This window comes from Cervus elaphus, chromosome 5, assembly GCF_910594005.1.
Source record: "Cervus elaphus chromosome 5, mCerEla1.1, whole genome shotgun sequence".
In the NCBI taxonomy this organism is placed as follows: domain Eukaryota; kingdom Metazoa; phylum Chordata; class Mammalia; order Artiodactyla; family Cervidae; genus Cervus; species Cervus elaphus.
This window is the reverse complement of record NC_057819.1, coordinates 3,312,777-3,340,370: the sequence shown is the minus strand read 5'-3', so window position 1 is coordinate 3,340,370 and position 27,594 is coordinate 3,312,777. Positions and strand designations below refer to the sequence as shown.

The following is a 27,594-nucleotide window of genomic DNA, read 5'->3' as shown; positions in this document are numbered from 1 at the left end:
CTCAGGGCCTCAATTTCCTCCATTTACTGAATGAGATTCTGGACTTACTGTTCCTAGTTTAAAGCCCCAGCGCTGCAAGAAGGCGACCCTGAGGAGCTTGGCAGGGAGAAGTGACCGATAAGGTGAATGTGTATGCAAAGGTGTGTGGGCTGGGGAAGAGGTGTGTGATTGACCCAACTCCATCTGAGGCGGTCCCTGAGGTGCCCCCACGTAGGGTCAATGTGCTGCAGGCCACTTAGTCCCTGCTCTGAGGTGGCCCGGACCAGGTGTCCTGAAAGCAGCCTGGGGGCAGCGGCCAAGGCCGGGCACTGAAGCGAGGAGGGGGCGGAGCTGAAGGAGGGGACAGGGTTTCACGAACAAAGAGGAGGGCGGAGAGAGGCTGTCCCGAAGGCTCCGCGAATAGTACGATCCCGGGCCACTTACCCCGGTTTCGCGAGCCCTCCCCGACTTTGGCGCAAAGTTGCGACCTCCTGGCGACGCCCACTCGACCAGCCAAGGTTGCAAGAGCAGTGGCCCCAAGACTGCAATCCAGTACTTCCAAGGCCCGCGAAGGGCGGGGCCTTCGTTAGGGGCGTGGCCGTCAAAATTGAATTTCCCCAATAGGGCACGAGGGTGGGCGGGACCCTCCCCGGAATTGGCTGGCGTGGGGACTCGGGGCGGGGTCCTCGGGGCTGCTGGCGCGGCTGGACAGGCGGTGCTAGCAGAATCCCAGGGACGGTTGCTGAGCGGGCCTGGGATCGCGGTCGCGGCGCCTTCCGCCTGACCGCTCCTAGTCGTCCATCTGTTGGATCCCGAACGACCTAACCTGAGCCCGCGCGGGACGGGCGGATCAGACGAAGAGGTGGGTGTGCGGAGTCTCCGGGTGGCAGCAGGACCCCCGACGGGTTCGAGGGTGGCACCCAGATATGTGGACTCCCAGGGTTTTGGGACCCTCAGACCTGGGAGCTCCCACCCACCTACGGGGGCGCTAAGCCACGGGGTAAAAGTTCTGAGACCTGGGGTAAAGACGCTCACGGATCTCCAGGAGGCTCCACGACCTCCAGGAGTGTAAGTCTATGGGGGCAGAAACCCTGAGGAAGCTCCTACGTTCCTCTGAGGCCCCTCACAACCTTTGGGGACCCCACACTGTGTGACAGGGAGCCATGGGACTGGCGTGAAGCAGCGGCGAGAATTCCTGCGGAGAAAGAGACCTCCCTGGGAATTCTAGATTCTGCATTAGGGACCCCTGCCCCTCAAAAGACGTGGGGGAACTCAGAGTGTCCACAGAACCTAAGTCTGGTGACTGCTCATGAAGGACCCCAGCAGAGGGAGTTTGGGAGGTTGCCACCTGTCTGAGACTACAGGGATGGGGAAGCAAGCAGCGACTTGAGCAGGCAGAGTCCCACGAACCCCAAGTGTGTGGACTAGGACACCCCCAGACCCATTCACCGGATGAGGTGACTCGAAAAGTGACTGTTCTGGGGAGGGGGAAGGGATGACTGCGGGATGAATCAGCGGGAGCAGACGCAATCCTGGGGCCATTTCAGGATTCAACTTACAGCACACAACCATACAGTAACTGAGCACCTCTGGTGTGTCAGGCCATGGGCCCTGGAGATTCCAGAAAGAGGTTAGGGCTGCAGGAGGAAGAAAAGAGTTACACTGGGAAGCTGGGTCAGGATTTAGGGGGCCATTTTGAGAGACAGTAATAGGGCAAGAGAGAGTGTCCTGAGCCCCTGAGGGCACTTTGGAAGGGGACTTCAGAAGCTAGAGGTAGCCAAGATTAAATCCATTCCCTGCCCTCTGGGTCTCTGGGATCCTCCTTCCCCCACGACAATCCTCTGGCCCTCTCCAATCCTGTTTTTCGAAGTCCAGGAGCTGGGCGGATCAGTTTCTGAAGGCTCTTCCAGCTACGGAACTGAATTCTAAGTGTGGGAATTGGCAGGAGGAGCTGGGTGTCCAGACACTTGGTTTCATAGAGTCAGGGAAACTGGCATCGGGGGAGGGCGGGAAGGGGAGGAGTGGAGAGGGGTGTGAGCAGAGGGCTGTCCTCAAGAATTGGAAGACAGGATGTTACCTCCAGTGGCTTAAGTTACCTGGGGAAGTGAGAGTGGCCAGAGCAGCAAGGACTTGGGTATGGGCTTAGTCCATAGCCAGAGGCTGAGCTTTTGGGATGACTGGGGGCTGGGCAGGCCCTGGGGATGGGTGGGTGGGGCAGGAAGCCTTGGAGTGAGGCGGGCACCCCCTGGTGGTAAGCACAGCTTGAGTGGGCCTTGCTGGGCCCTGGCTTCACAATCCAGATCCCTAATCTCCCTGTTTGATGCTTAGATACGGCGAGGGCCCAGCTAAGGCCACACAGCAAGGTAGCGGTCCAGGTGACTGGAACTAAGGGCTTCTCCTCTTGGTTCGTTGAGTTTTTCAGCACACACTACTGAGGGAAGAAGGCACCTCCCAGCCAGGAGTGACATCACAGATAAGAAGGATGGGACAGCAATGGATGATCATGGGTTAGAGGGGGAAACTGAGGCACAAGAGCCCAAGTGCCTATGGTTTCTAGAGGCCTCCGCAGGCCTGACTCATGTCTATCCCCTGCAGAATTTCCTGCGCTGGCGTCAGGTGCCAGAGGCACTGGGGAACTCACCGGGAAGGGACGGACGGAGCTAGGGGCCAGCAAGATGGCGGACGAAACCTTAGCTGGGCTGGATGAGGGAGCCCTGCGGAAGCTGGTAAGTGGTCCCATCATCTCTACTATGAGGACAGACAAGCCAGGCCGGAGAGGCAGGGTCTGTCCAGGATACCGCTCAGCTGACAAGAGGAGGTGATGGGGGAGGGGCCGGGGGAGGGCTCAGGGAAACAGGGCTAGGCCTGTTCCGCGTGGCCGATGCAGAGGTTCTGGTGGCATGTGCCCGTCCATGCCAGGTGCTGAGGTTGTTCCTCCCAGCCCCCCAGTGCCACCACCTGTTTAAACAGTAACTGGTGAGGACTTGCCCATGTGCAGCCACAGGTGTGGGGAGGCTGGATTTGCCTCTCCCAAACAACAGCCTGGGCAGTATCCACCCCTGGAGGCTGGCCCAATGATAACAGTAGCAGCAATGATTAATAATACGCCAGGGCATAGCAGGGAGCAGGCTGGGCGGCTAAGCACACCATCTCGCAGAATGGCCACAGCAGCTCCAAGAGCCAGGAGAACACTGTGGCTCGGAGACGTGACATCACCTGCCCAGGGACACCCAGCTAGGAAAAGGATTAGTCAGGAGAGGTTCATGGGAGACCAAGAGACCTGGATAAGTCAAGGCCAGAAAAGCTCATCAAGGCAGGCCTTGGGGACCCTCAGGAGCTCTGTGACTTTTAATCTGTCATTTCCCACTCTGAGCCTGTTTCTCTATCTGTAAAATGGGAGGTGGGGGCAATGTGTGTGAACATAGTATCTAGGTCCTTCAGTTGGCATGAGGATGGAATGAGGCATGGGCCCAGATCTTGGTGTGGAAAAAGATGGGGCCCCTCCATCCCCTTTCCCTAGCTTCTTCTTGCAGCCCCTCCCCCAACATCCGTACCATGCACAGTGAGGCAGCGGGGCAATGGAGCAGGGCAAGTATGTGCCCACCGGCAAGGGCAGAGAGCGGTGAAACAGGAGAAGGGGCCAGAGCCCCACCCCCTCAGCCCCTGACCCATGTCCAGGGGGTAAATTAAAGATTTACTTTCCCTGGGAGAAGGCAAATGATCCACCCCACCCCCATTCCATTTCTTTGGAGGCAGGGGCTGGAGCCAGCCAGCTCAGCCATCACTGGGCAGTGCCCAGTCACCGCCATCATCTACCCAAAGCACTCGGCCTGGAACAGCACCTCACACGCTGGGTGTCTGCCACCGCCACAGGCGGCTGTGTGCAACCTGAAGGAGACGGGCTTCCAAAGGCTCCCACCGTGTCAGCTCGACTCCCCGGCAGGAAGCCAGAATCCTAACGTGGGTAGTGGAGAGAAAGCCAGGTCTCCGCGCATCCCCATCTCTAGGGGTCCGCCCAGGCTCAGGGCTCTCCAGCCGCCACCCCCACTCCATGCAGGCTTGGGTACTGGAAAAAGGGTTTCAGAGAAGCTGGATTGTTGGCTGTAGGCCGCCCATCCCCGATCCCCTCCCTGGGAGAGGACTAGCAAAACCTCGCCCCTCATCTCGGACCCCGAACCCCGCCTCCCCTTTCCCCAGATCCTTCCCATTCCGGGACCGGGCCCTCCGCGGCCAGGCACCCGCCATTACTGCGCCCCAGCGCCGCCGAGGGTCCCGCCCCGCGCGCGCCGGCCTCGTGGCAGGAACGGGGGGCGTCCCGAGCTGGGCTCCTCCCCGCGGGGCCGGGCCTTATAAGGGAAAAGTTGACCCGCGCCCCAGCGTCGGGCCGATTTGGGGAACCCGTGACGCCCTTCGGACCTCGGCTCCCGCACATGCCTGCGAACTCGGAGCGGGGCTGTGCGGGAAGGGGGCACCTGGGGCCACGAACACCACGTGCGCCTCCGCCACACACCCGGACGCCCTCCGCCTCCGTCCCGCGTTGGAGATGGGGCACTGACACTAGCTGGGTGACCTGCGGAAGCTGCTTAAGTCCGCGAAGCCTGGGTTTCCTCTCCGTAGCCGGGGATGTTAAAGCAGGCGGTGGCGGGGGGCTTCCTGTCTGGCTGGCTCCAGGCGGGGCGCCTCTGGCCCGGCTGCTTGGGAGAGGCGTGGGCGGTGCTGGCGGCCGCGGTTGAGCGGCCCGCGTGCCGTCAGCGCCCTCTGGCGAGACCTCGCTTCGCTGCCGGCCGGTCCCCCTTCCGTACCTGGAGGAGCCGGCACTGAGCGAATGCCTGCCAAGTCTCCTCCGTGGTACTGGTGGGGACAGGGAGACGCCGGGGCTCAGTCGCCCCCAGCAGAGTACAAAGTACCCGGAGGCCCAGCCCCCCGGGAGGAGGAAGCACCCTCTTTCCTCCCGGGAGAATTTCACCGGGCAGTTTCGGAAACCGCCCCATCTCCTTCCCTTTCCCCCGGCGGACAATGGCGCTTTGTACTTCCTTCCCTCCCAACAACAGCTCCCTCCACTCAGGGCGGTGGGGCCGGGGAGGGCGGGGAACGCTGGACACACAGCAGGGACACTGTGGGCGGACCTTTGTCTCCAAGCCCTAAGGGAAGGGTCATGCGCGAGGGTGACCAGTGGGGTGGGGCTGTCCGTTCCCCAGCCCTGCCCCACCCACGTGGAGGATCTCACAGAGGCTCCCATTTTCCAGATGGGGATGCTGAGGCTCCCAGGGGTGGGCAGAAGTTCCCACACCAGCCTTTCCTCAAGGATGAGAACCCCATCTCAGGATTCCAGGGGGCTGGGAAGGGGAACCCAGGAGACAAAGGGCTAAGGCTCATTGCATCTCTGAGCCTCTTTACCCTCTGCACAGGAGGGGCTGCATCAGCTGCCCCCCGCCCCCCAGGCCCCGAAAATCCTTGCTTACCACAGAGGGCTCGGGGCCTGAGTCAAGTCAGGACTGGGGGTGGAGAGGTGAGCCTCATTCTCCACCCCCTCCCACATAATAGGCTCCCTTAAACCCCAGGGCATCTCTAGTCCAGGCTGGAGGGGGTCCCCAGTGTAGTACGAGGGTTCTCAAGATACTCACCATAGCAGACAGACAACAGTCACAGAGCTATCCTCAGCCCAGGGAAGGCCCCAGAGTCACGGAAACCTGGGTTCAAACCCTAGCTCAGATCACCTCTCCCTGAGCCTCAGTGTTCTCATCTGTCAAATGGGAGTAATAGAGTGCCCAGGGCTTCTGTGAAGTTAGAACAGGTACGGGGCTCAGCACAGGATCTGGCACACAGGTGCTCAGTAAACGTTATAGATGCCTCTGGGGATCCTGTCCTCACTTACCTCACTTTTCTCTTCTCTCCTCTTGTCTGGCTCTGGAATCAACCATACACAGCTCTGTAAGGTGGGGGGCCCCGAGTCACCTCCCCTATCCCCACCCACTGCCCCGAAGGGGGACCACTGTTCCATTTGACAAGTGAGAAAGCCAAAACCAGAAAAGTTGAGGATGTGATTCTGACCACCCAACCGAGATCAGCTGGGGCTGGAGCCAGCTGGGGGGCCCTGTCCTGAGCCTCCAGGGACCCTCCCATAGCTCCTCGGGGTGTGAAGACAAGACTGAAGGTTCCCGGGGGGCTCTTGTCGCTTGTCTCTGCTCTCTTCAGACTGCTACAAGTGAGCTCATGGCTAAGCTGGGCCCCCCACACTCCCCACTGAAACCTCCCCCGCTCCCACCTGACTCCCCCAGAGAGCAGAAAGGAATGATGGCAGAGGAGGCAGAAGAGGCATGGCAGTAGTGTTCCCAGGCCTGTCCCTTGGGGGCGGGGGAGGGGGGCCGGTGTGGACAGAGGAAATCACTGTGTTTATACTTGCTCCCACCTGGCGCAGTCCCCACCCTGGAGGCTTATCTCTGCCATTATCGTCCTCAGGGCCCTAAGCCAGTCCACTCTCCCCTCTCCCACAGAGGCTCCGTGGGGGGGATGGGGGTGGGGGCAATAGGACTGGCTGACCGCCCAGAGAAGGTGCCCTTTCCTGGACCTGGTTAGACCAGTCACCTTCTATTTGCCAGGGAGGGACAGGATGGGCCGAGAAGCTGGTAGGAGCACCTGTCCCCATGGGTGCCCTCTCTAGGGCCCTGGCTAGACCCTAGTGCAGCTGTCTTATCTGTCTGGGGAGTTGGCCCTCGCATTACGGGCACCAGCCCGGTTGCCTCTTTAATAGTGGCTGGAGCTGGACCAGTGTAGAGAGAAAAACAGCCCCCGGCCAGGCAGGGAGCTCTGACTCCTGACAGCCTGCTCCTGCCTCAGTTTTCCCATCTGTTCAATATGGACGAGGCTGCCACCCGTTAGCAAGGCTGTGGTGCTCCGCAACCGTCAGAGTCTCCCTTGCTCACAGCTGGACTTCAGCAGCCCAAATCACCCTTCCCTGCCCAGGGACACTGTTAGGGGCCCTTAGGATGGCCTCTCTCCTCCTCCATGAATGACTCTGTGGCTCTCGGGGTTCGATGAAGGGCTCTGAGAGGCAGGAGTTGAGTCACAGGAAGGAGTGCCTGACTTGGCATCTGGTTCAGGTGGGTGGGATGCCGGCTGCCCAGTCCATGCATGGTGGGCTGTCCAGAAGCCCTGGCTGTGATCCGGGTCTCCCCTGAGACCAGGTTTGGGTGGGCGGGCAGGCACGTGACGGGCTTGGGGCAGAGGGAGCCGAGACAGACCACTCATTGTGCCCCAGGCCGAGCCGTGGGCAGCTGGTTGCCCGCCCTCCGCCCCTGGCAGCCAAAATGACTTGCCCCCTGCCCCCCCCCCCCACCGCCTCCGCCTGTCCTGCAGTTGGAGGTCACGGCGGATCTGGCAGAGCGGCGGCGCATCCGCTCGGCCATCCGGGAGCTGCAGCGGCAGGAGCTGGAACGCGAGGAGGAGGCCCTGGCATCCAAGCGCTTCCGCGCCGAGCGGCAGGACAACAAGGAGAACTGGCTACAGTGAGTGTCTGTGGGGAGTGGACATGCAGGCGGGACTGGATGTGCCAGGGCTCAGCGCGTGCTGTGCGGGCAGGCCTGAGCCAGGTGCCTGCTGCCCATCTGGGTGCGCACGGCAGCATGGGCACACATTTGGAGCAGCACACAGGGATGTTTGCGGGCGTGGGCCACGTGCCTGGCCACACCCGTGTGGTATTAGTGCTCAGGTCCCTGGGCGTGCATGTGCCGGCGTGTATCCAGAGGGCGTGCGCAGCTACCTGCCCCTCTGCCGAGGTTCCGGGTACCCTGTCCTGGCCTCCACCCTCAGCCCACATCCTCCAGGACTCGGCCCTGGCCGCGGAGGTGACCAGTCATGGTGTCCCCGCAGCTCCCAGCAGCGGGAGGCTGAGCAGCGGGCTGCTCTGGCACGGCTGGCAGGACGGCTGGAGTCCATGAACGATGTGGAGGAGCTGACCGCACTGGTGAGTCCTGGGCCAGGGGCAAGGGAGGGGACTGGGCCAGTGAAGACCTGGACTCACAGCCCAACACCTGAGGCCCACCCCTCACCCACAGCTGCGGGGCGCCGCGGAGTACGAGGAGCGCAAGCTGATCCGAGCCGCCATCCGCCGCGTGCGGGCCCAGGAGATCGAGGGTACGCGCCCGCCCTGTCCCCACCCCGGCCCCGCTGCACGCTGCCCTCAGCGACCCCTCCACCCCCGCCCCCCCGACCCCCGGCCTCTCACCTGACGCTTCTCCCTTCCCTTCCAGCCGCCACGTTAGCTGGAAGGTTGTACAGCGGGCGTCCCAACAGTGGCTCAAGAGAGGACAGCCAGGCGCGGGCAGCACACAGGCTGGAGCCGTGTGAGGTAAGGGGCGTGGGCGAGGTCCTGGGCCCAGCGATGCCAGCACCACAGAGCGCCTGTGTGTCTTTCACTGTTTCGGGGGGGTGCCCAGCTTGTGTTTGGGGAATACTGGGGCTCTAATCTCAGGCCTCTGCCCCACTCTCCCAGGCAAGCTCTGGTGACATGTCCCCACTCCAGAGTTCGCCTCTACCCAGGCCTTCCCAGCAAAACCAGCTTATCTGCACTGCTCCCAGGCTCCTGTCTGTCTCCCATCACCACCCTGCTGGCCTCCCTGCTCCCAGGCCCACCTCCCACCCCACACTAGCCATCCAGCCTCCGCTCAGCAGACCAGGATCTCCCTGAAATGCAAATCAGACCTGGGCTCCGGCCCAGCTTAGACCGTCCGTGGCTGCCCCTCCTGCTCCAGACAGTTCATATCCTTACCTTGGCTCATCAGATCCTCCTTCAGGCCCCAGCTGTTTGCAGGGTCTGTTCTCCAGGGCGTGTGGGTGAGAGGTCAGGCCCAGTAGAGGCCACTGGGTCCCTCGACCTGGCAGGACTGCCCCCTAGTGTTAGCTGCTCAGTCGTGTCCAACTCTGCGAACCTGTGGACTGTAGCCCGCCAGGCTCCTCTGTCCATGGGATTTTCCAGGCAAGAATACCAGAGTGGGTAGCCATTCCCTCCTCCAGGGGATCTTCCCAACCCAGGAATCGAACCCACGTCTCCCGCATTGCAGGCAGATTCTTCCACCACTGTGCCACCGGGAAGCCCCCTACCCCACGGGTTAACCAGGTTGAGGCCAGGGATCAGGGGTCTCCAATCCAGGAATCTGTTAAGTCTGGGAGTCCCCAGTAGGTCTCCTGCTGTCCCCAACCCCTGGCATCAGCATCTGGTGCTCTCTGAACTTCCTGTGGCCAGGCAGTGCCAAGAGGTGGGAAGTGAGGATCAGAGGCCGCCTGTGGTGCGCCAGCGACCACGCTTGTGCAGGTGCACTTGCAGGAAGCCATGCCCAGCCCCGCTGCTTTGCATGCCCTGCCCGGGGCGCTGCCAGCCTAGGGAGCTTTGGCCGCATCCTGTGGGCCTCCCGCAGGTGCCAAAGCCAGAGGAACAGAAGCAGGAGGTGGAGGTCCCAGAGCCAACCCCGACTCCCAGCAGCACCAGCCGGGATGTGACCACGGTGACTCTCCTGCTGCGTGCCCCGCCCGGGGACACACCCAGCCCACCTGCCTCAGCCGACGGTTCGCCCACCACTACCTCTCCTGAGCCTCCGCTGGAGCCTGCGGAGGAGGCCGCGTGCCCTGCCCCCGAGGCTCTGGGCAGTCCCGAGCCTCCCCCCAGCCCGCCCAGGGTCGCCAGCCCTGAGCCCCAGGAGCCTCCAGCCACCCCCAGCACAGACGGGCAGGTGGTCGACAAGGTGAGTCGGGATGAGGGGCGGGGTTGCCAAGCAGGTGAGCTCCCGGGTCTGGGAGTCAGGCCCCTGCCCACACCGTGTCTCCCCTGCAGCTCCCACCCGGCCCCACGGAGCCCCCTGCCGCACAAGGCCCCACCAAAGGTCGCTCCAACACAAAGAGGGCAGGTGAGGGTTCCGGCAGCAGAGACAGCGCGGGCCTCCCCTTCCCTGCCTGCAAAATGGGTTGTGGTGCCTGGACGGCTCCAGCACCCTCGGGTCCAGGCCCTCTCTGACACTGCCTCCTCCCACTACCCCTGAGGTGTCCCCGCCCCCCGCCCGGCCCACTCCCCCCCACCCATGGCCTGAGGCTCTCCTGCAGCCTTGAAAGGCAACGGGCCTCAGGCACATTCTTCTCCCCAATAAGGGAGTGCACCCATCTCCCAGCTGGAGCTGTGGGCAGTGCTGGCCAGGGGAGTGTCCCCCTTCCCCATCGGCAGGGAGGATCTGGGCACCCTTCCTCTGGCCCAAGCCTAGCCCCAGCCCCTGGGAGTGTCCAAGTCATCATGGGGTCAGACCGGGAGCGGGAGGAGGGGCCTGTGAGAGAGAGAGACGCAGCTGAGCAGGAAGCCGGGAGCTGTGGGAGTTGCAGGGTGGGCTGGTAGGCTGAGGGAGTGTGGAAGAAAGGACTGCAAGAGGTGGTCCCCACTGTCCACTCTCCTTTCTCTGCCCCCCCACATGGCCGCTACCGCCTCCCCGCGCTGCCAGACCTGGCTGACCCTCGTCCCTGCCAACGCTCCCTGTCTGTGCTCAGCCCCCGCCAGCCAGCCCAGAACCGAGGTACTTGCCTGCTTCCCCCAGCCCTGGGCTCTGGGCAGTGCCTGTCCCAGCCAACCACTGACGGCCTGCCCCGTCCCGTCTAGAACCCACCCCCCTCGCCAGCGGACCTTCCCCGTTCCAGCGGGCGGGCTCCGTCCGGGACCGCGTGCGCAAGTTCACATCCGACTCTCCTACGGCCACTGGGCTCCAGGAAGGCCCACCCCGCGCGGCCCTCGGTCCCTCGACCCCTGCCAGGCTCCCAGGCCCCTCCCACACCAGCACCACCCCTGCCGCCGCCTCCTCCTCCTCCAGTGGCCCCTCCTCGCGCGGAACAGCCCGGCCCCTGGCCCAGCTTCAGAGCTGCCCCCGGGAGGAGGGCCCCAGGGGGCGGGGCTTGGCCATCAGGTCCCTTGAAAACAGAGCAGGGGGGCCCGTGGCCCGCTCAGAGGAGGCCAGCGCCCCGCTGCCCGTGGCTGTGGGCACCGCCGAGCCAGGGGCCAGTATGAAGACCACATTCACCATCGAGATCAAGGATGGCCGGGGCCAGGCCTCCACAGGCCGGGTGCTGCTGCCCACGGGCACCCAGAGGGCAGGTAGGCCTCCCCGCTGCCTCCCCACTGCCGGGGATGCCCGTCTGTGGCCGCCCAGCTCCACACACAGAACATGTACTGTGGCCAGGGCTCAGGGTGTCTCCAGAGGGTGCGCTGGGAACCAGGGGCGCCATCAGCCTGGACAGGCAATCGCCCCCACCCCACCTGATCCTGACGGTCGTCCTTCTCCCCCTCCAGAACTGACGCTGGGGCTGCGGGCGCCCCCCACCCTCCTTAGCCCCAGCAGTGGGGGCAAGAGCACCATCACCCATATCAGCAGCCCTGGGAACCTAGCCCGGCTGGGCAGTGTGACTCACGTCACCAGCTTCAGCCCTGCCTCCCTGGGTAGCCGAGGAGGCTGCAGCATAAAGGTGAGCCCTTCCTCCTCACCCCACCAGCCTCCCCATCATCCGCCTCATGTGGACGGCTTCCGGGTGTTAGGGCTCGCCGGGCCCCTCCCCTACTGCACACGCGGGAAACTGAGGCCCAGAGGAGGTGCCCACAGCCCACAACCAGTTGGTGGCAGAGCTAAGGCCAGACCCTCGCCAATCAGCCACTAGGCATATCGGAAGCTCACTGCGTACCGGCCACAAGCTTCCCACGTGATGATCTCTGGTCCCTCCTCCAGAATTGGCCAGTGCATTCCTCATGAACGGATAGGAAAACTGAGGGCAGGGAAGTTGGTGAGGGCTTGCCCCGCCACCCCCCCACCCCCATCCTGTAGCCGCCTCAGGGGCCCTGCTCCGACCCTGCGCTGGACCTCAGCCCCGAGGTGCAGAGCCGCTCATCTGCTCATCCAAGATCAGCCTGGCCCTTTGGGAGACTGGAGATTAGCGGTTGCCATCTGCGTCAGCATCTCGGGGGAGGGGAGACTGGGCCGAAGCACCGATGGGGGCACAGGCAGGGGGTGCCAGTCAGGTGAGGCAGCAGCCTAGCAGGTGCCGCGGGAACTGAATCCGCTGCACCCTTCCATTATTCATCCTGGAGCCCAGCATCAGCTGGCTGGAAGCTCTGCGGGGAAAGGAATCCCCAGCGAGCCACCCAGCTGCTCAGGTAATGGCCTCAGTGCTGCTCCAGAGACTGAGTGGGACTTCAAAGTGAGAGGGAACAGAGCCAGCTTTAGGGGTGACAGGGAGAGGGCGGGGGCAGGAAGCACCCTTCCCCTCCCAGGTTGGCACTTAAACCACTCTCTGCCAAGGAGGTGAGGACAGGGTGGCTGAGGCCCTGGGAGTGATGGGAGGCACCACAAAGGGCCTGGGGTCTGAGACCACTAATTGGCCTCAGCATCCCCCTCCAGAACCAAAGGGAGGCAGATGGTGCGCCTGGGATGCACCTGCTCAAAGCTGTGGCTGGATCTGAGCACCAGAGGCCAGCAGAGGACATTTATCTCAGGGACCAGGCACTCGCCACAGCAGATTGTGGGAAGTCCTGGCCCCCACCTGCTCGAGGCTTTCTAAAAGGGCACGGCATGAGGGCAGAGCAGAGGATGCAGGCTTCTGGAGCCTGGCAGGCTGGGTCCTCTTGGCTCATGCACACGGGGGCCCTGACAGGCCCGTGCCTTGCTCCCTCCCTCCGTCTCCCCACCCACGGGGCATAGGCAGTCCTTCAGCACCTGGGCAGCCTTGCTGTGCCGCCCGTCTGCCATCTCTGCAGGGCCAGGGCCAGGCCTGGCGGTCCGCCTGCTTGGGCAGGCCGCCCCTCCCCCCACACCCCCCCCTCCAGAGGGAGCCCAGAATAGGTTTCTATTTGGGCTACAGCCCCAGCTGGCGGGCGGCGGGCCGGGAGGCCAGCAGGGGCGGGGCAGGCCCGCTGCCCTTGCCTGCGCCCTCAGGACCAGCTGCAAAGCCTGAGTCGGCCAGCCAGGAGCGGCGACTGTCCCCAGCACTGTCCCCGGCGCCATCCCACTGCACAGCCCCCCACCAGCACCATGCCTGGGGTCCCGGGGCCAGGCTCGGAGCTGGCCGCAGCCCTCGAGGAGCGACTGGGCCGGGCCTTGGAGGAGCTGCGGGCGGTGGCTGAGGCAGGTCGGGCGGCGGTGACCCAGGCTGCCGAAGCAGCAGCCTCGGCCGTGGAGCCCGTGGCCCGGGCAGCCGAAGAGCTGCGGGCGGAGACGGCCGCGCTGAGCCGGCGGCTGGACGCGCTGGGCAGGCAGGTGGAGGTGCTGAGCCTGCGGCTGGGGGTCCCGCTGGCGCCCGACCTTGAGCCCGAGCTGGAGCCCAGTGAGCTGCTCCTGGCCGCCGCGGACCCCGAGGCCCTGTTCCAGGCGGCCGAGGATGCCGGGACCCCCGTGGCCCACCCGCCTGCCTTCAGCACCCGCCGCCGCTCCTCTGCCGGCCCTGCCCACAGCGCCAGCCTCGTAAGTCCCCGTGGACTGGCGGGAGGGGATGGTTTTGAGCCAGGCTCGGCCTTTGCCGAAGGACCTTGGGTGTGCCACCACCTGCTCTGAGCCTCAGTTTCCCTGTCTGTACAGGGTACTGCGGCGCCAGTGCTCCAAGGCTCAGGCGAGATGGTGCCATGCCCTTGGCCCTGAGGCACGCGTGGCGGCTGCCCTGGCAGCCCCTGGCCGGGGCCCAGCCCCCAGCCCCACCCCCACTCCCTGCCCCCGCCAGGCTGAGCCTCCCCGAAGCAGCTGCCTCCTCATCTCTCCTTACCCTTACCGCAGACCAAGGGGCCCTGCCAGGAGGGGATGGGGCTGTGATGGCTGGGCGGGGGGCTTGTCTGCATGGGATCTGGGGAGATGCCCTGGGATGGGTAGCGGGCTAGGCTGGGGCTGCAGAGGCCCCTGAGGGGGTGACGTGCTGGGGGAGGGGAGCAGGGGCGAACTCCAGAGAGGACTTGGCTCTGGGCAGCCCTGGTCAGACACCTGGTCAGGAGCCTGTGGGCCTTGGTCCAGCTCCCTCACCGTGTGGAGGGGGGACACGTGCTGCCTGGGCATTGGCCCAGGAGGACCCAGGCTTTGGGTACGGGCAGGACAGGGCACAGCCTGCCTGGGAGGGGGCTGGGAATGAAGCGGCAGAAGGAACTCAGTTTCAGGGGTTAGGCTTCAGCTCAGACCCCGGGCCGCGTCACACTTCCAGAAAGACTGGGGACAAGTCCCACAGCTGCCCTGAGCCTCAGCTTTCCCTTCTGTTAAAATACCCAGTGTTCACACAGTGCTCACTACTGAATGGAAATCGCCATTATCGCCACCCTCAATTGCATCACGACAGTTCTGGGTGCACGGGAAGCCCAACGACAAAGCTCTCAGTGCCTTGTCCCTGAGCCTCACACCAGCGTGGCCATCCTTGGGCAGGTGGTCCAGCTGCTAGTGGTATTTCAAAGGCTGTGCCAGTAGCCCCAGGGCCTGGTCTCCTGTCCTTTGGCGGCACAGTTGGTTTCATCTGCAGCCCTGCTTGTAACCCATGCCCTTGCCCCTCTCCGCAGATGGAGCCGGAGCCAGCAGAGCCCCCCTCTGTAGCAGTGGAGGTGGCCAATGGCGCCGAGCAGACCCGAGTGGACAAGGCACCAGGGAGCCGGAGCTCGCTGAGCGCCGAGGAGCTGATGGCCATCGAGGATGAGAGCGTCCTGGACAAGATGGTATGGCCGAATCTAGTGGACTTGGGGGGGGGGGCGGGGGGCCGGGGCAGGCAGGCACCAGGTGGGCAATGATGGGGGCTCTGTCTGCAGCTGGATCAGACTACGGACTTTGAGGAGCGGAAGCTCATCCGGGCTGCACTGCGTGAGCTCCGACAGAGGAAGAGAGGTAGAGAGCCCAGTGCCCCCACCCCGCCCCCAGGTCCAGCTGCCCCCCTCACTGGGGTCCATTCATGGACACTCCAGCTCAGTAACGCCCTCCCCAGCGTCTTCTCTAGACTCAGCTTCACCTTTTCTGGACCCGGCTCTTTCCTGGCCTCCTTCCTCTGGATCCAGCGGTTCTGTTTTCTAGATGCTTCTCTCCTGCTTCCCAGACCCAGAGCCAGCTTCTCTTCTCCCTCCTAGACCCTGGTTACTCTCTCCCCCAGCAACTCCTGCTTGGATCCAGTTGCTTCTCCAAGTTCTGTCAACTGCTCCTTCCCTGAATCCAGATACTTCTCCTTCCAGCTGCTTCTCTCTCCTCAAGGTCCACCGATGACCACCTTGGGCTCTGCCTCCTTCCCGGGGCACAGCTACATTCCCCCCCGGACCCAGCTATTCTTTCTTCCAGCTTCTAGTCTCATTTACTTCTCCAGATTCTTTCAGTCACTCCCTCTCTGGATCTAGCTGCTTCCTGCAGGGCCCACACATGGCTGGCCAGCCTTTATGCCCACCCACCTGCTGCTTCTCTAGGCCCAGTTACCCCCTCTGCCAGCTTCTCTCCCAACTCCCCTGTCCCTGGATCAAATGACTTCTCAGCTACCTCCAATGACTCCGTCCGTGGACTTCTCTAGCTGCTCTTCTCCTCGCTAAGACCTATTTGAAGGCCCCCACAGCTGCTGCCCTCCGTGGACCCTGCTACTCCCTCCCTTAACTGGAGATACTCCCTCCCAGACTCAGCTACTCATTCACACAGACACTCCCTTCTTGGATCCACATACTCTCACCCTTCAAGTTCAGCTATTCCTCATTTCTGAGTGCACCGCACACCCCCATTCCGTCCCGGGTCATAGCTCCCCCCGCCCGCCGCAGCTACTCCCAGAGAGGGCCCTTGCCCCCCGTGTCTTCAGTGTTGCTAACGAGTTGCCCTCCACCCCATCTGTGTGCCCCGTGTGCCCGTGCATATGTGCTGTGTGGGCGATGGTGACCTTTCTGGGGCATGCGTGGGACCATCCCCCACCCAGATCAGCGGGACAAGGACCGAGAACGGCGGCTGCAAGAGGCCCGGGCCCGGCCAGGGGAGGGCCGCGGCAACACGACAACCAAGACCACCACTCGGCACAGCCAGCAGACGGCCGACGGCTCCGCCGTCAGCACAGTCACCAAGACCGAGCGGCTCGTCCAATCCAGTAAGGGGCCAAGCCGGGCTCAGGACGGGATCGCATCCCCCGCACGGCCCCGCCAGCCCGCCGCTCACACCCTTCCTCTCACCCCTGCCCATGCAGATGACGGCACACGGACGGCCCGCACCACCACAGTGGAGTCAAGTTTTGTGAGGCGCTCAGAGAGTAAGGCCACCGGGCGTCTCCGCGTGCCTGCCTGCCAGCCCACCTCCTCAGGCTCTTCCTCGAACTGTCACTCCGAACTTTCGTCTGTGTGTCTCTCTGTCCAGCCGTCACTTTCTCTTCTCTGCCTGTGGCTCCCTGCATCCCTCCGCCAGCCTCCCGCCCCGTCTCCCAGCCCGGGACCTCACTGTGCTCCCCTTTCCTTCTCCTGCAGATGGTGGTGGCAGCACCATGATGCAAACTAAGACCTTCTCCTCTTCATCATCCAAGAAGATGGGCAGGTGAGCACAGGTACCTGCTCCCAGACCATGGGGGAGTCAGTGCCCCACGGGACCTCGTGGCATGCCCATTCTACAGATGGGTAGAGCAAGGTGTTGGGAGATGTTGGGCACACAGCCAGAGAGGGGTAGAGTGAGAATCAGAACACTCCTGCTTGCCTTGCCATTTCACGTAATTCTCAACCATGCCAAATCGTTGGGGGAGGCCACCGATTTGCTGGGGGTCTTAGATAGGCCTCCCCAGCACACTGAGCTACTTTGCAGTGTCTGCAGACCACGTCCCATGTCACAGAGAGCATCTTTCCATCTTAACCCCGTGGAGGAGGGGTACGCCTATGTTACAGAGGATGTTGGGGCAGGTAGGGTCAAGAATTCAGGCTGGGTACTGCAGGGGTCCAGAGACTCTGCGTCAGAGACCTGTGTTCAAGTCCTTACACTGGCCCCGCTCCCTGTGCCCTCTGAAATCTGAGGCCACAGGCCTCCATTTCCTCATCTTCAGTGGAAGTGGTAAGCCCACCCTAACCCTTGTGAAATTTAAAATGACACGTAGAAAGAGCTCAAGAGACACGAGCTGTTATTACTGTTACCATTACTGTTAGCACATTGGTGGTCATTATTAGTTGATAGTGCCCGGAATGGGAACACACCTGTAACCTGAGGAGATAGTGAGCCTTGGAAGAGAACTCCCCAGGGGCCAAGTCTGTTGAAAAGAGCTGGGCTCCTACTTTCTATTCCTTTGAGCCTCAGTCTACTCTGTAAAATGCGTGTGATGGGAGCCCCTCTGTTGCTGGCCGGCATTGCCGGTGGTGGAGATACCGCAAGAGAGTAGGGTCTGGAGCGTGACTAGCCCTTGGCGAGTCGTGGTCGAGGCACAGGAGCGGCTCCCCTGGGCCCTAACAGTCGCTTACCCACCCCTCAGTATCTTCGACCGGGAGGATGAGGCCAGCCCACGGTCTGGCAGCCTAGCGGCGCTGGAAAAACGCCAGGCGGAAAAGAAGAAAGAGCTGATGAAGGCGCAAAGCCTGCCCAAAACCTCAGCGTCCCAGGCGCGCAAGGCTATGATTGAGAAGTTGGAGAAGGAAGGCGCGGCAGGGTGAGCCGCAGTGGGCGGGGCGGGGCCTAGTGACTGCATGGGGCGGGGCCTGGGCTCTGGTGGGCGGGGCCTAGTGACTATGGGGCGGGGTCTGGGCTCTGGTGGGCGGGGCCTAGTGACCACACGGGGCGGGGTCTGGGCTCTGGTGGGCGGGGCGTGAAGGTAAAGGTGGGCGGATGGAGAAGGTGCCCACTATAACCTGGCTGCCGACCTGGCTCCTGCAGCAGCCCAGGCGGACCCCGCGCGGCTGTGCAGCGCTCCACCAGCTTCGGGGTCCCCAACGCCAACAGCATCAAGCAGATGTTGCTAGACTGGTGCCGAGCCAAGACGCGTGGCTACGAGGTGAGCCCTAGGAGGCCAGGTGGCCCAGTGAGGGCCTCCCCACCCCCATGTGCCCCCCAGCTGCAGCTGTACCCTTCACAGCCACCGTGTCCGGCAGGGACGATGGGAATTCCTCTTCTGTGACACGCAACAGGCCGTGTGTGTGTGTGTGTGTGTGTGTGTGTGTGTGTGTGTGTGTGTTAGTCGTTCAATCGTGTCTGACTCTTTGTGATCCCAAGAACTGTAGCCTTCCAGGCTCCTCTGTCCATGGGATTCTCCAGGCAAGAGTACTGGAGTGGGGTGCCATTCCCTTCTCCAGGGGCTCTTCCTGACCCAGGGATTGAACCCGGATCTCCCGCATTGCAGGCAGATTCTTTACCATCTGAGCCACCGGGGAAGCCTCATAACATGCCCTAGATTCCCCTAGATTCCCGAATAAGTGATTAAAGTGGCAGGGCCTAGAGAGGGCCCTTGGATGGTGGGCAGGGTTCAGGACCAGACCCCACTCTTGGAGTCTTCCCCCTCATTGCTCTGTCAATGCACTGGGTAAATGTCTATACATCAGGGAAAGAGTGACGAGGGCATGACCATGGCCTCAGCTGGGTGGTGCTGGGCCTCTTGGTCAGTCTGGCCCACTAAGTAGCAGATACAGGAGTTAACAAACAGTGGGAGGAGGCACTGCCCACCTACTGTGCAACCTTGGGCAAGCTCCAGAGCCTCTCTGAGCTCAGCTGCCCTATATCTGGAATGCCAAAACACCAGCGGGTGGAGGGCATAGGGGCGCTGACCAGTCCTCCCACCACCCATAGCATGTGGACATCCAGAACTTCTCCTCGAGTTGGAGTGACGGGATGGCCTTCTGTGCCCTGGTGCACAACTTCTTCCCCGAGGCTTTCGACTATGGGCAGCTCAGCCCACAGAACCGGCGTCAGAACTTCGAGGTGGCCTTCTCATCCGCCGAGTAAGTGTGGTTGTCGGCACCTTGCTGGTGTCGGCCGGGCGTCTGGGGCTGGGCGATCTGCGCCAGGCCCAGCCGCTTCGAGGCTCCATGGAGCCGGCCAGGCCCACTGTTATTCAGCAGCTGAGACCACCCCCCTTCCCCAGAAAGCCCCCGTCCTCTTCCACCCCACCCACCTGCTGCTGAGCGTGCCAGGTGCCCGCCGGAATGAAGGAGCCAGAGGCCCACCTACCAGCCCGGGCCAAGGCCCACCAGGTGGCCCTGTCCGTATCCCCTCCATCCTCCGTCTGCCCCCTTCTCCCTCTCTCTCTGCCCTTTCTCTGTCCTGCTTTCCTCCCACTATCACCAGAGCTTCCTGCTCCCACGGGATCCCGGCTGGAGATTCCAAAAGGAGGCTCCTGGCCCGGGCACCGTGCCCGCCCAGCCTATATAGGTGTTGCCAGAGGCTTATATAGGACTTCCGCAAGCCCTCCACTTTGGAATCATTGCCCCGTCTGCGCACCTCACCCTCAGCACCCTCCTCCACCTGTCTCTCCTCCTCTCCCTCTCTCTTTCTGGTTCCCCCCAGATTTCTTCCTCCTCCTCCCCCCCTCCACCTCCTCTCACGCCTTCCTCACCCCCTCCCTGGGGCACAGCCCTCCTCTCCAACCCCGGCGCCAATGCCATCGCCCCCACCCCCCGTTCCCTCCCGCTTGCCCCGAGAGTTCTCTGCACCTGTGACTGATCTGGCCCCCACCCCTGTCTGCATCGCACACCATTAGTGAACGGGTAGTGAGCGGCACGTCCACGGTGGGGAGGGGGCATGCGGGAGGCTGGCAGACTGCGGCACCGAGAACGTAACTGAACTCATGTCTCTGTGTGTGTGTGTATGTGTGTGTCTCTGTTCTCCTCCCCGCTGTCTTCTCTGCCTCTTCCCCCCACCCCGCTGCCCCGCTCGGGCCCGCCCCCCCCGCCCCTTCCCGGCCCCCTACCCTCCCCAGGACCCATGCGGACTGCCCGCAGCTCCTGGACACAGAGGACATGGTGCGGCTTCGAGAGCCCGACTGGAAGTGCGTGTACACGTACATCCAGGAGTTCTACCGCTGTCTGGTCCAGAAGGGGCTGGTAAAAACCAAAAAGTCCTAACCTCTGCTCGGGGCCCCACGGTGAGGAACGCCGCCTTGCTCGCCTGCCCTGTTACGCTGGATCTGCTCGATGGGGGCACAGAGAGAAGCCGGGGAGGTCGGGGCTGGGGGGGAAGCTGAGGGGCCCAGAGAAGAGCGAGAAGGAGCCAGACACAACCTGATCTTTTGGTTGCTCAGTACCTTGCAGATGAGACCATTCTCAATAGGCAGTGATGACCAAGATGGGCAGGACTGAGCTGGAGGAAGCCCGGGAGGCCATGGAATCCCAGCGGGGAGGCACCCGACCCATCCAGCGGGGTCTAGGACAGCTCGCTGAAAAAAGTGCACACTAAGCTGGCATCAGAATACCAAGTTCAGGCTAAAGGAGGGAGAGGAAGTCCCGGGCAGAGGGGTCAGCCAAGTGCCCAGGGGTGGGGTTGAGGGACGTGGGGGGCATGGCACACCCAGGCAGGGAAGGATGTTTGTTTAGTCTGGGTGTGAGGGGGAGGAAGGGGTCATATTCAGGAGTCTGAACTTCCTTCTGAAGACAAGAGTCGTAAAAGTTCTTCAAACAGAGAAGGGACGTAGGTAGCATTTTAGAACAATCTTGGTGAGGCCTGGATGAAGGACAGGGAGGGAGAGGATGAACTAACCAGCTAGAGAAGCTTAACTAGAGAGATAGGAGTTTTGATGGATCCACTGTGGAAGGAGGAGGGTCCCAGGCCTCCAGCTAGTGCACTGGGGGGTTGGTTGTGCCATGCTCCAAGGTGAGAGGCTCAGGAGCAAGGCCAGTTTAACAGGAAGATGTTTCCGGTGGAGGTCCCGGATCCCCAAACCAGCCGTGGCATTTCTGGTCACCTCACATCAGGGCCACAGTAGAGAATGCGTATCTTGAGCTTACTGCCCATTACAGAGCAGGAGCTCAGAGAAGAGAAGAGAGATGTGGACTTAAAAAGAGTGTGCCAGGGGATGGTAGGTCAGAGCCGGGGCCGGAAACGGGAACTCCAAACTCCCCACCTTGTGGCTCTTTTCCTGGCCCCATCCCTTTTCCCACCCATTTTGTAGAGAGAAGAAAAGACAACAGGTCCAGAGGGAGGAAAGGGATTGCCTGAAGCAATGTGAATCAGGGACAGAGCTCGCAATGCACCCAGATGCCCCTCGGGGCCTGGAGCCATTGTGAGGGGCCACCGCCACATGCACACATAGATTCAAAGAAGCCGTGCAGGTGAGGGGAGGATGGGCATGGTGCTGTCTCCAGGTCATATATGGACTTAGGAGCTGCTGCCCAGCAGGCCAGCCTGAAGGGAGAGGGGCCCAGTCCGGCCCCGTTCCAGTTGGAAAGTGTGACTCAGCCGTGCTGTTGTTTGGATTGCCTGGTGTTTGGCCTGTCACTGGGGCAGCCAGAGCCCTGTGCCGTGAGCCCCGGTGTAAACAATGGCTTTATAAGGTCTCCAGGGAAGACACCAGAGGTGGGAGGGAGCTCCACGATGGGAAAGGCCAGGATACCTGGGGAGATAACCGCAGCTGGTAGAAGCTACAGAGAGGGGCTGCCTCTTCACCACAGTACAGCTGGAACAGGCCCAGTCCGGGGCAGAGACGACCCCCAGGGCACATAGCACGTCAGCAAGAGTCAGGAACCTCTCACTCATTCTCGGTGCTTCCAAGGACTCAAATGAGGCAAAGAATGACTATGCTGTTGCTGTAAAGATGGGGAAACTGAGTCACGGGACAGGGTTTGCTCTAGCTTCCACAGCTGGCCGGGAGTAGAGCCTACACTGAAACGGGTTCCCTGCTTTCCTGGCTTCTTCCCTGAAGGAGTCCTGGAGAGATGAGAGTGGGCCCTGGCCCTTACATGGTTTGACCTTGAGGGTCTGACCTTGAAGGCACAAGATGGCAGGTAGTCCTGGGCCCTTGGGTGTCTTGGGAACAGGAACAATTCCTTTCCTTATGCCCTCCCTGCCAAAGGAAACTCACTTCACAACAGTGACAGTGTTAACTGTAACTGTATGCCAGGTGTGGCACATGGGAGGGAGGCAGGAGAGGTCTGGCTCCAGGAAGGGAGGGGAAATGGAGCCAGGGAACACACTCTATCTCTGAGCCCTGGGGCTGCCAGTTATTTAGTAGCTGCAGCCCACTCCCCTCAGAGTGGGGAGAGGGCTCCTGCGATATGGAAGGAAGGGGGCCCCAGGCAGGTGCCAACATCCAGGGCTGGAGGCCTGGATCACATCAGGCCCAGTCCCGCACCTACTAAGCTGCGGAGCTGGAAACAAATGACTGTTCTGTGAGCTTCCCTGGTAGCTCAGCTGGTAAAGAATTAGCCTGCAATGCAGGAGACCCTGGTTCGATTTCTTGGTCAGAAAGATCCGCTGGAGAAGGGATAGGCTACCCACTCCAGTATTCTTGGGCTTCCCTGGTGGTTCAGCTGGTAAAGAACACACCGGCAATGCGGGAGACCTGGGTTCAATCCCTGGGTTGGGAAGACCCCCTGGAGGATGGTCAGCAGTGTGTCCTGGCCCCGAGGGTGATGCTAATGGTCCAGTGTGTACTGACTGGGACACTCATCTGCGCCCCCCTGTTAAAGAACTGCCTCCCACACATACATACACCTCCCTGGCCTCCATCTCACACAGCAGGCATGTCCCTTGAGGCAGATGGGGGTTCCCAAGCTGCTCTAGAGGAGGTCCCAGGCCAGGGAGCTGGCAGATAATCCAGGGTTCAGAAGGTCACTGGAGTGGTCCTGGATGCAGAGAAGGATTTGAGGCCCTTTGGGTACCACGGTCCAACTGAAAGGCTTTGCCAGCTAGAGTGTACCTTTGAGAGTGAGAAGGAGGCGGCCCGCCAGAGATAAGTGGGCGGGGTCTGAAGTCAGGACCTCCCCAGGGTTAGGGGTTGAGACCTCAACCTTGCTGTAGGTCCCCGGGGCCTGGACATTGGAGATGGGGCAGGGATCTCCTCTTTCGCCTCCATTTGCCTGGCCTTGCTCCCTACCAGGGTGCCTCCAGGCGTGGGTGGGTGGGGCCTGGGGTTTCCGCCTTCCTAGAAGGCTTTCCCCCCATTCAATCGATCAGGAGTCGAATTTATGGAAGACCCGCAGGCTGCGGCACTGGAAAGACCTTCGAGTAGAGGGGTCGCCGCAGGAAGTGGGGCCGGCGCTGACAATCACTCCTGTGCCCCCTCCCGGCAGGATGCTGGTGGACTGCGTACCCCTGGTGGAGGTGGAGGACATGATGATCATGGGCAAGAAGCCCGACCCCAAGTGCGTTTTCACCTACGTGCAATCGCTCTACAACCACCTGCGGCGCCACGAGCTGCGCCTGCGCGGCAAGAATGTCTAGCTTCCCCGCCGCCGCCCGCACGGCCGCCCGCGGCAAGCAGCGCCCACCATCCAGGCACCGTCCCCTCCCTGTGCGCCTGCCCACCGCTGCCCTGTCTGTCGCGGCACCTTCCCACGCAAACACGCAGCGTTTTGATAAATTATTGGTTTTCAACGGCCCGGATTTCTCTCTGCCTCCCTTGGGGGGTTGGATGGAGGGTGGCCGGGCAAGGTGTGCCCACGTCCCTACTCAGGCAGCTGGGAATGCGAGGTCTCCCAGAGGGTATTCGGGGAGGTCTTATTCCTCCCCCGCCGCAGCAAAGAAAGAATCGAGTCTCAGTTAAGGCGGAAGGGGATTTAGTGGAGTTGGGGAGGGAAGAGAGAGGGGTTAGGAGGGACCCCCCCAATTCCATCCGTGCTGGCTCGGGGACGGGGCGTCGGCCCTCAACGAGGGAGGTGCTCCCGGGCCGCTGAGCGCTTCATTCTGTCCCCAGGGCTCAGGCGGGGGGGGTGGGGGAGTGCGGCGCCCCCAGACCTACAGGTCTGCGTGGTCAGGAGCGCCTCCGGCGGGCCTAGCGGGCGCCCGAAGGTACTCCGGGGGCACAGGCTCATCGGGCGACGCCTTGCGGTAGAAGCCGAGCTCCTGCACCAGCGCGTTGATCTCCTCGCGGGTCATGTCGCTGAGTGGAATTCGCTGAAGCCGAGGAGGGGCGGGGTCAGGGCGCCGGGCCCCGCCTCCCACCCCGCCTCCCCCCGCCCCCCGGCCCGCCTCCCCGGGCCTCACCTCCAGTTCCTCGAAGCGGTGGCCCAGCAGCACGAGCTCTGGGTCGGCCCCGGGCAGGTGTTTCATCACCAGGTTGTGGCTGCAGACTGTGTTAAGGCGAATAGTGGTGGGCAGAGGCAGCTGGGGTCTCCCGGGGGCCTTGTCGATGTGGACACTACTTGGTCTGCCCGGGTGGGGCAGGGATCCTCACTTACACGTGAGGAAATTACGGTTCAAAGAAAGCGGCCTCCTCCCTGTTCTTGGGTTTGCGCCGGTCATACCTAATAATTTTCTTTTGCCAAACCAAGACCACCTCGGAATTCGCGGGGCAGCTCACTCTCAATCAGCCCCACTTGTCAGATGAAAACCATTCATCATCTCTCTCGGTGAAGTCAAGTGGAAGGAAATTCTGGAGGATCCCTCCCTCTCCTCCCTCCCCCAGAACAGAAGGAGGATACTAGAGTGGGATGTCCTGGGTGACGAAGGCCTTCACCTGCGGAGGAACCAGAGCAACAGGTCCCAACCCCCTCCAGGTACCAACACTGAAGCCCAGTGTCAGACAGAAAGTCAGCTGCAGGCTCCCGACTCCCAGCCCAGGGACCCTCCCCCATCCAGTCATTGGGACCATGCTGCCCACCTCTCAGGAGGCTCAGGGAGGACAGAGCTGGGGACCCCTTCCTTCAAACTCACCTCCTTCAGGCGATTAAGCTGTCATCCTCCACATGTCTGGAGGGGAACAAAATGGGATCGGTCAGGAGCCTCTCACATCTACCTCACCCCCATTTTACCCTCATCCCCCAGCTGGGCTGGGTCAGGCTGTGGATTGCTCCCTGGAACAGAGGTTCACAAGATGTGGAGATGGAGGCAGAAGGGAAACTCTGCAGAGAGGGAAGCTGAGGCCTAACCACACCAGAGGACAAGAGGAGCAAAGCCAGAGGCCTGAGGGGCACTTACCAGCCTCAGAGCTCTTGCCTGCACATCTTACTGATGTGTGCTAAAGTCACTTCAGTCCTGTCCGACTCTGCAACCCTGTGGACTGTAGCCCGCCAGGCCCCTCTGTCCATAGGATTCTCCAGGCAAGGATACTGGAGTGGGCTGCGATTCCCTTCTCCAGGGGATCCTCCCAACCCAGGGATGGAACCCTCATCTCTTGCGTCTCCTGCATTGGCAGGCAGATTATTTACCACTAGCTCCAGGCTCACCCACCCCCAATGCCCAAGAGAAATGAACACCCTACTCCCCTCAGGCAGTAGAGACCTGGGCCTGGCTTGTGGCCCCAAGAACCTCAGGGTGGAGGCCGATCACAAGGAAACATCTCAGAACTTCCCTGGGAGGCCCCATTAGAGACGCCTGCCATCTGGTTCCTACCTCACCCCACGTGGAGCTGGCCCTCCCTGCCACTTGTGGCCTAGCCCTACAGACCATCTGGTTGCTTCCCCAAGGGGGTCCTCCCTGTACTCCCTGAAGGGGAGCTAGCTCCCAACAGGAGTCCAGACCCTAGGACTACCATTCTTGTCCTCCTCAGTCCTTTTTTCTCCTCCCCCTCCACCCCCCACCGCCTTCCCCCCCTTTTTTTTCAGGGAGAAACCCAAAGCCCAGAGAGGGTCTGTGACGATCCGAGTCACACAACCAGACAGGGACTTTGGCGGGGCACTCCCTGGCAGGGGAGGGTGGAGGGATTCCTGAGGAACAAGTGTTGGTAAGGCAGTGAGGCAGTTCCCAGCCCCCTGCCCCGCGTGGCAGGGAAGCTCCCAGAAGGTCATCCCTCCCCTCCGGGGAAAGGGAGAGAGACCAACCGGAACTGGGGTGGGGAGGAATTCCAGGAAAAAAGACGGGGGAGGATGGGAAGTTGGGCTCCAGAGGGCAGATTTGGGAGAGTCACTAGCCAGAAGTTAGGGGACAGAGCCAGTGTGTCTGGGGCCCGTTGTCCGGCCAGACGGGGCGCTAGGGAGGGGTTCAGATTTCCAGGCCGCAAGATCGGGTGTCTGGGGCATCCACAGTGGGTGCTGGGGCGTTCTGGGTCTGGGAAGCGGGAGGGACAGTCCCGGCTCCGAGGGGAACGAGGGAGTCGGGAAAGTCCTGTGCCAGAACGGGCAGTGATTGCAAAGGTAAGGAGTCACGGGGTTTAGGGGCGGTGGTCCCTAGGCTGGGGGGCCGCCGCACTCACCTCTACCCGGGCTCGGGCCAGGCCTTGTAGACGGTTCCAGTCGGGCCGGAAGGTGGTGGTGGCAGCCGCGACTGCCGCGAGGAGGAGCAGCAGGGGCGGCGGAGGCAGCAGGAGGTGCATTGAAACCCGGCCGAAGATGATCCGCAAGCTGGAGGTGAACCGCCCGGCCACTGCGCCACGTCTGGCCCGGAGAGCTGGCCGGGTCCCCGCTGGAGGTCCCGCCCCGTTAGGGACCACGCCTCCTGCTCTCGGTCTCCGCCCAGGACCTGCGTGGGGGCCGTCCGCGCGCTCCCGGCGGGGTTTGGGCTCCTCTCTGGCCCGCAGCCCTTTACTTTCCCTGTCCCGACTGTGTCCACCCTCCCTCTGCTGACCGACAGGATGGACGCTCCGAATGGATGCGTCCGGACAGTGCTCCCGCACGCCGGCAGAGGGCGCAGGCGGGCTGCGCACTGGCACCGGAGTTTCTGGGTCAGACGCCCGACTTGAAGATGGGAAACTAAGGCCTGGGGAATCCTTGTTTGTGTGTGTGTGTGTTGTTTTTTTTTTTTTTTTTTTTTAGTTTTCTAGAGGAGATTCCGATCTGGATTTCAATTTCCTGAGCAAGCGTTATGGCGATGGGACTATTACGTCGGAGCTGGGAGGATAAAAGGGTTAATACACATGACAGAGCTCTTTAGAACAGTATCTGGCACAGCACCTCAGAAAGGCCTCATGATCTCCTTTCTACAAGCTAGGAAACAGGCTCAGAAAGGTAAAACGATTAAGTTGTAGATCTGGGATTTGAACCCAAAACATTCCCGTATTCATGTCACCAAGACAAAGACGACTAGATCAGGATGTGACTTCCCATCTTCAAGCCTAAGGCAGGCATTGCACACTGGTCGCAATGCTTTTTTCCCACCGAATCTGGACTGGGACTCAGAATTCTCAACATCCAGCCAAGGCTGCATTATGGCTTGCATGGACGCCAGGTAGTTTTGCCTTCCTGGGCTCCTTCCTTTATTAAAATAACTTATATTAGAAATTGGAGGGACTTCCCTGGTGGTCCATTGGTTAAGAATCTGCCTTGTAATTAAAGACAGCAAAAGTTCAATCCTGACAGCTAAACCCATGTGCTAGTAGAGAGCCTGCTGCCCCAAGGAAAGTTCCCACATGATTGCAAGGAAGATGCCATGTGATGCAGCTAGATAAATATTTTTTAAATTGAATTTTACAACTGCTTTGATTTTAAAAGAAATGAATATAACCCAGGCTAGGTTCATTATTATTTATTCATTTTTTTCTTCTGATTAAAAAAAATTAAAATTAAAACATTTTTGTGGGCCCCTCAAAGTATGATGGGCCATAAACACTGAACCTCATGGATAAGTCAGGTCTGCCTAG

General features: G+C 61.6%; 2 protein-coding genes and 1 long non-coding RNA gene across 11 annotated transcripts; 1 reads left to right on the top strand and 2 right to left on the bottom strand.

The window, feature by feature from the left end:
- The first annotated feature begins 461 nt into the window (after window positions 1–461).
- On the top strand, window positions 462–23,460 carry SMTN (smoothelin). Of its 7 annotated transcripts, none has more exons than XM_043901304.1 (20): window positions 464–841; window positions 2,575–2,705; window positions 7,336–7,484; window positions 7,803–7,942; window positions 8,034–8,112; window positions 8,229–8,326; window positions 9,393–9,716; window positions 9,806–9,878; window positions 10,458–10,529; window positions 10,613–11,101; window positions 11,297–11,469; window positions 14,522–14,674; window positions 14,765–14,840; window positions 15,895–16,059; window positions 16,156–16,218; window positions 16,430–16,496; window positions 17,413–17,586; window positions 17,811–17,928; window positions 18,717–18,868; window positions 19,846–20,010. In XM_043901304.1, exons 2-20 carry the CDS (start codon window positions 2,683–2,685, stop codon window positions 19,988–19,990), a joined length of 2,733 nt encoding a protein of 910 aa, XP_043757239.1. In that variant the 5' UTR covers window positions 464–841; window positions 2,575–2,682; the 3' UTR covers window positions 19,991–20,010. The 7 variants fall into 7 exon arrangements, with proteins under 7 accessions (XP_043757243.1, XP_043757239.1, XP_043757241.1 ...); XM_043901306.1 differs by having other exon boundaries at window positions 467–841; window positions 7,849–7,942; XM_043901303.1 differs by lacking the exon at window positions 19,846–20,010 and adding an exon at window positions 23,153–23,460 and having other exon boundaries at window positions 472–841.
- Window positions 4,653–8,885, bottom strand: LOC122693658. Of its 3 annotated transcripts, none has more exons than XR_006340958.1 (5): window positions 8,747–8,885; window positions 5,855–5,886; window positions 5,604–5,756; window positions 5,193–5,315; window positions 4,653–4,781 (listed from the first exon to the last, which is right to left on the bottom strand). It is a non-coding gene; the product is annotated as an uncharacterized LOC122693658 (long non-coding RNA). The 3 variants fall into 3 exon arrangements; XR_006340960.1 differs by lacking the exon at window positions 8,747–8,885 and adding an exon at window positions 8,204–8,250; XR_006340959.1 differs by lacking the exon at window positions 8,747–8,885 and adding an exon at window positions 7,739–7,877.
- A 161-nt stretch (window positions 23,461–23,621) lies between the features above and the next one.
- SELENOM (selenoprotein M) lies at window positions 23,622–26,532 on the bottom strand. The gene is made up of 5 exons (XM_043901310.1): window positions 26,212–26,532; window positions 24,735–24,770; window positions 24,503–24,537; window positions 24,066–24,144; window positions 23,622–23,975 (listed from the first exon to the last, which is right to left on the bottom strand). Exons 1-5 carry the CDS (start codon window positions 26,329–26,331, stop codon window positions 23,817–23,819), a joined length of 429 nt encoding a protein of 142 aa, XP_043757245.1. The 5' UTR covers window positions 26,332–26,532; the 3' UTR covers window positions 23,622–23,816.
- Window positions 26,533–27,594: the final 1,062 nt, after the last annotated feature.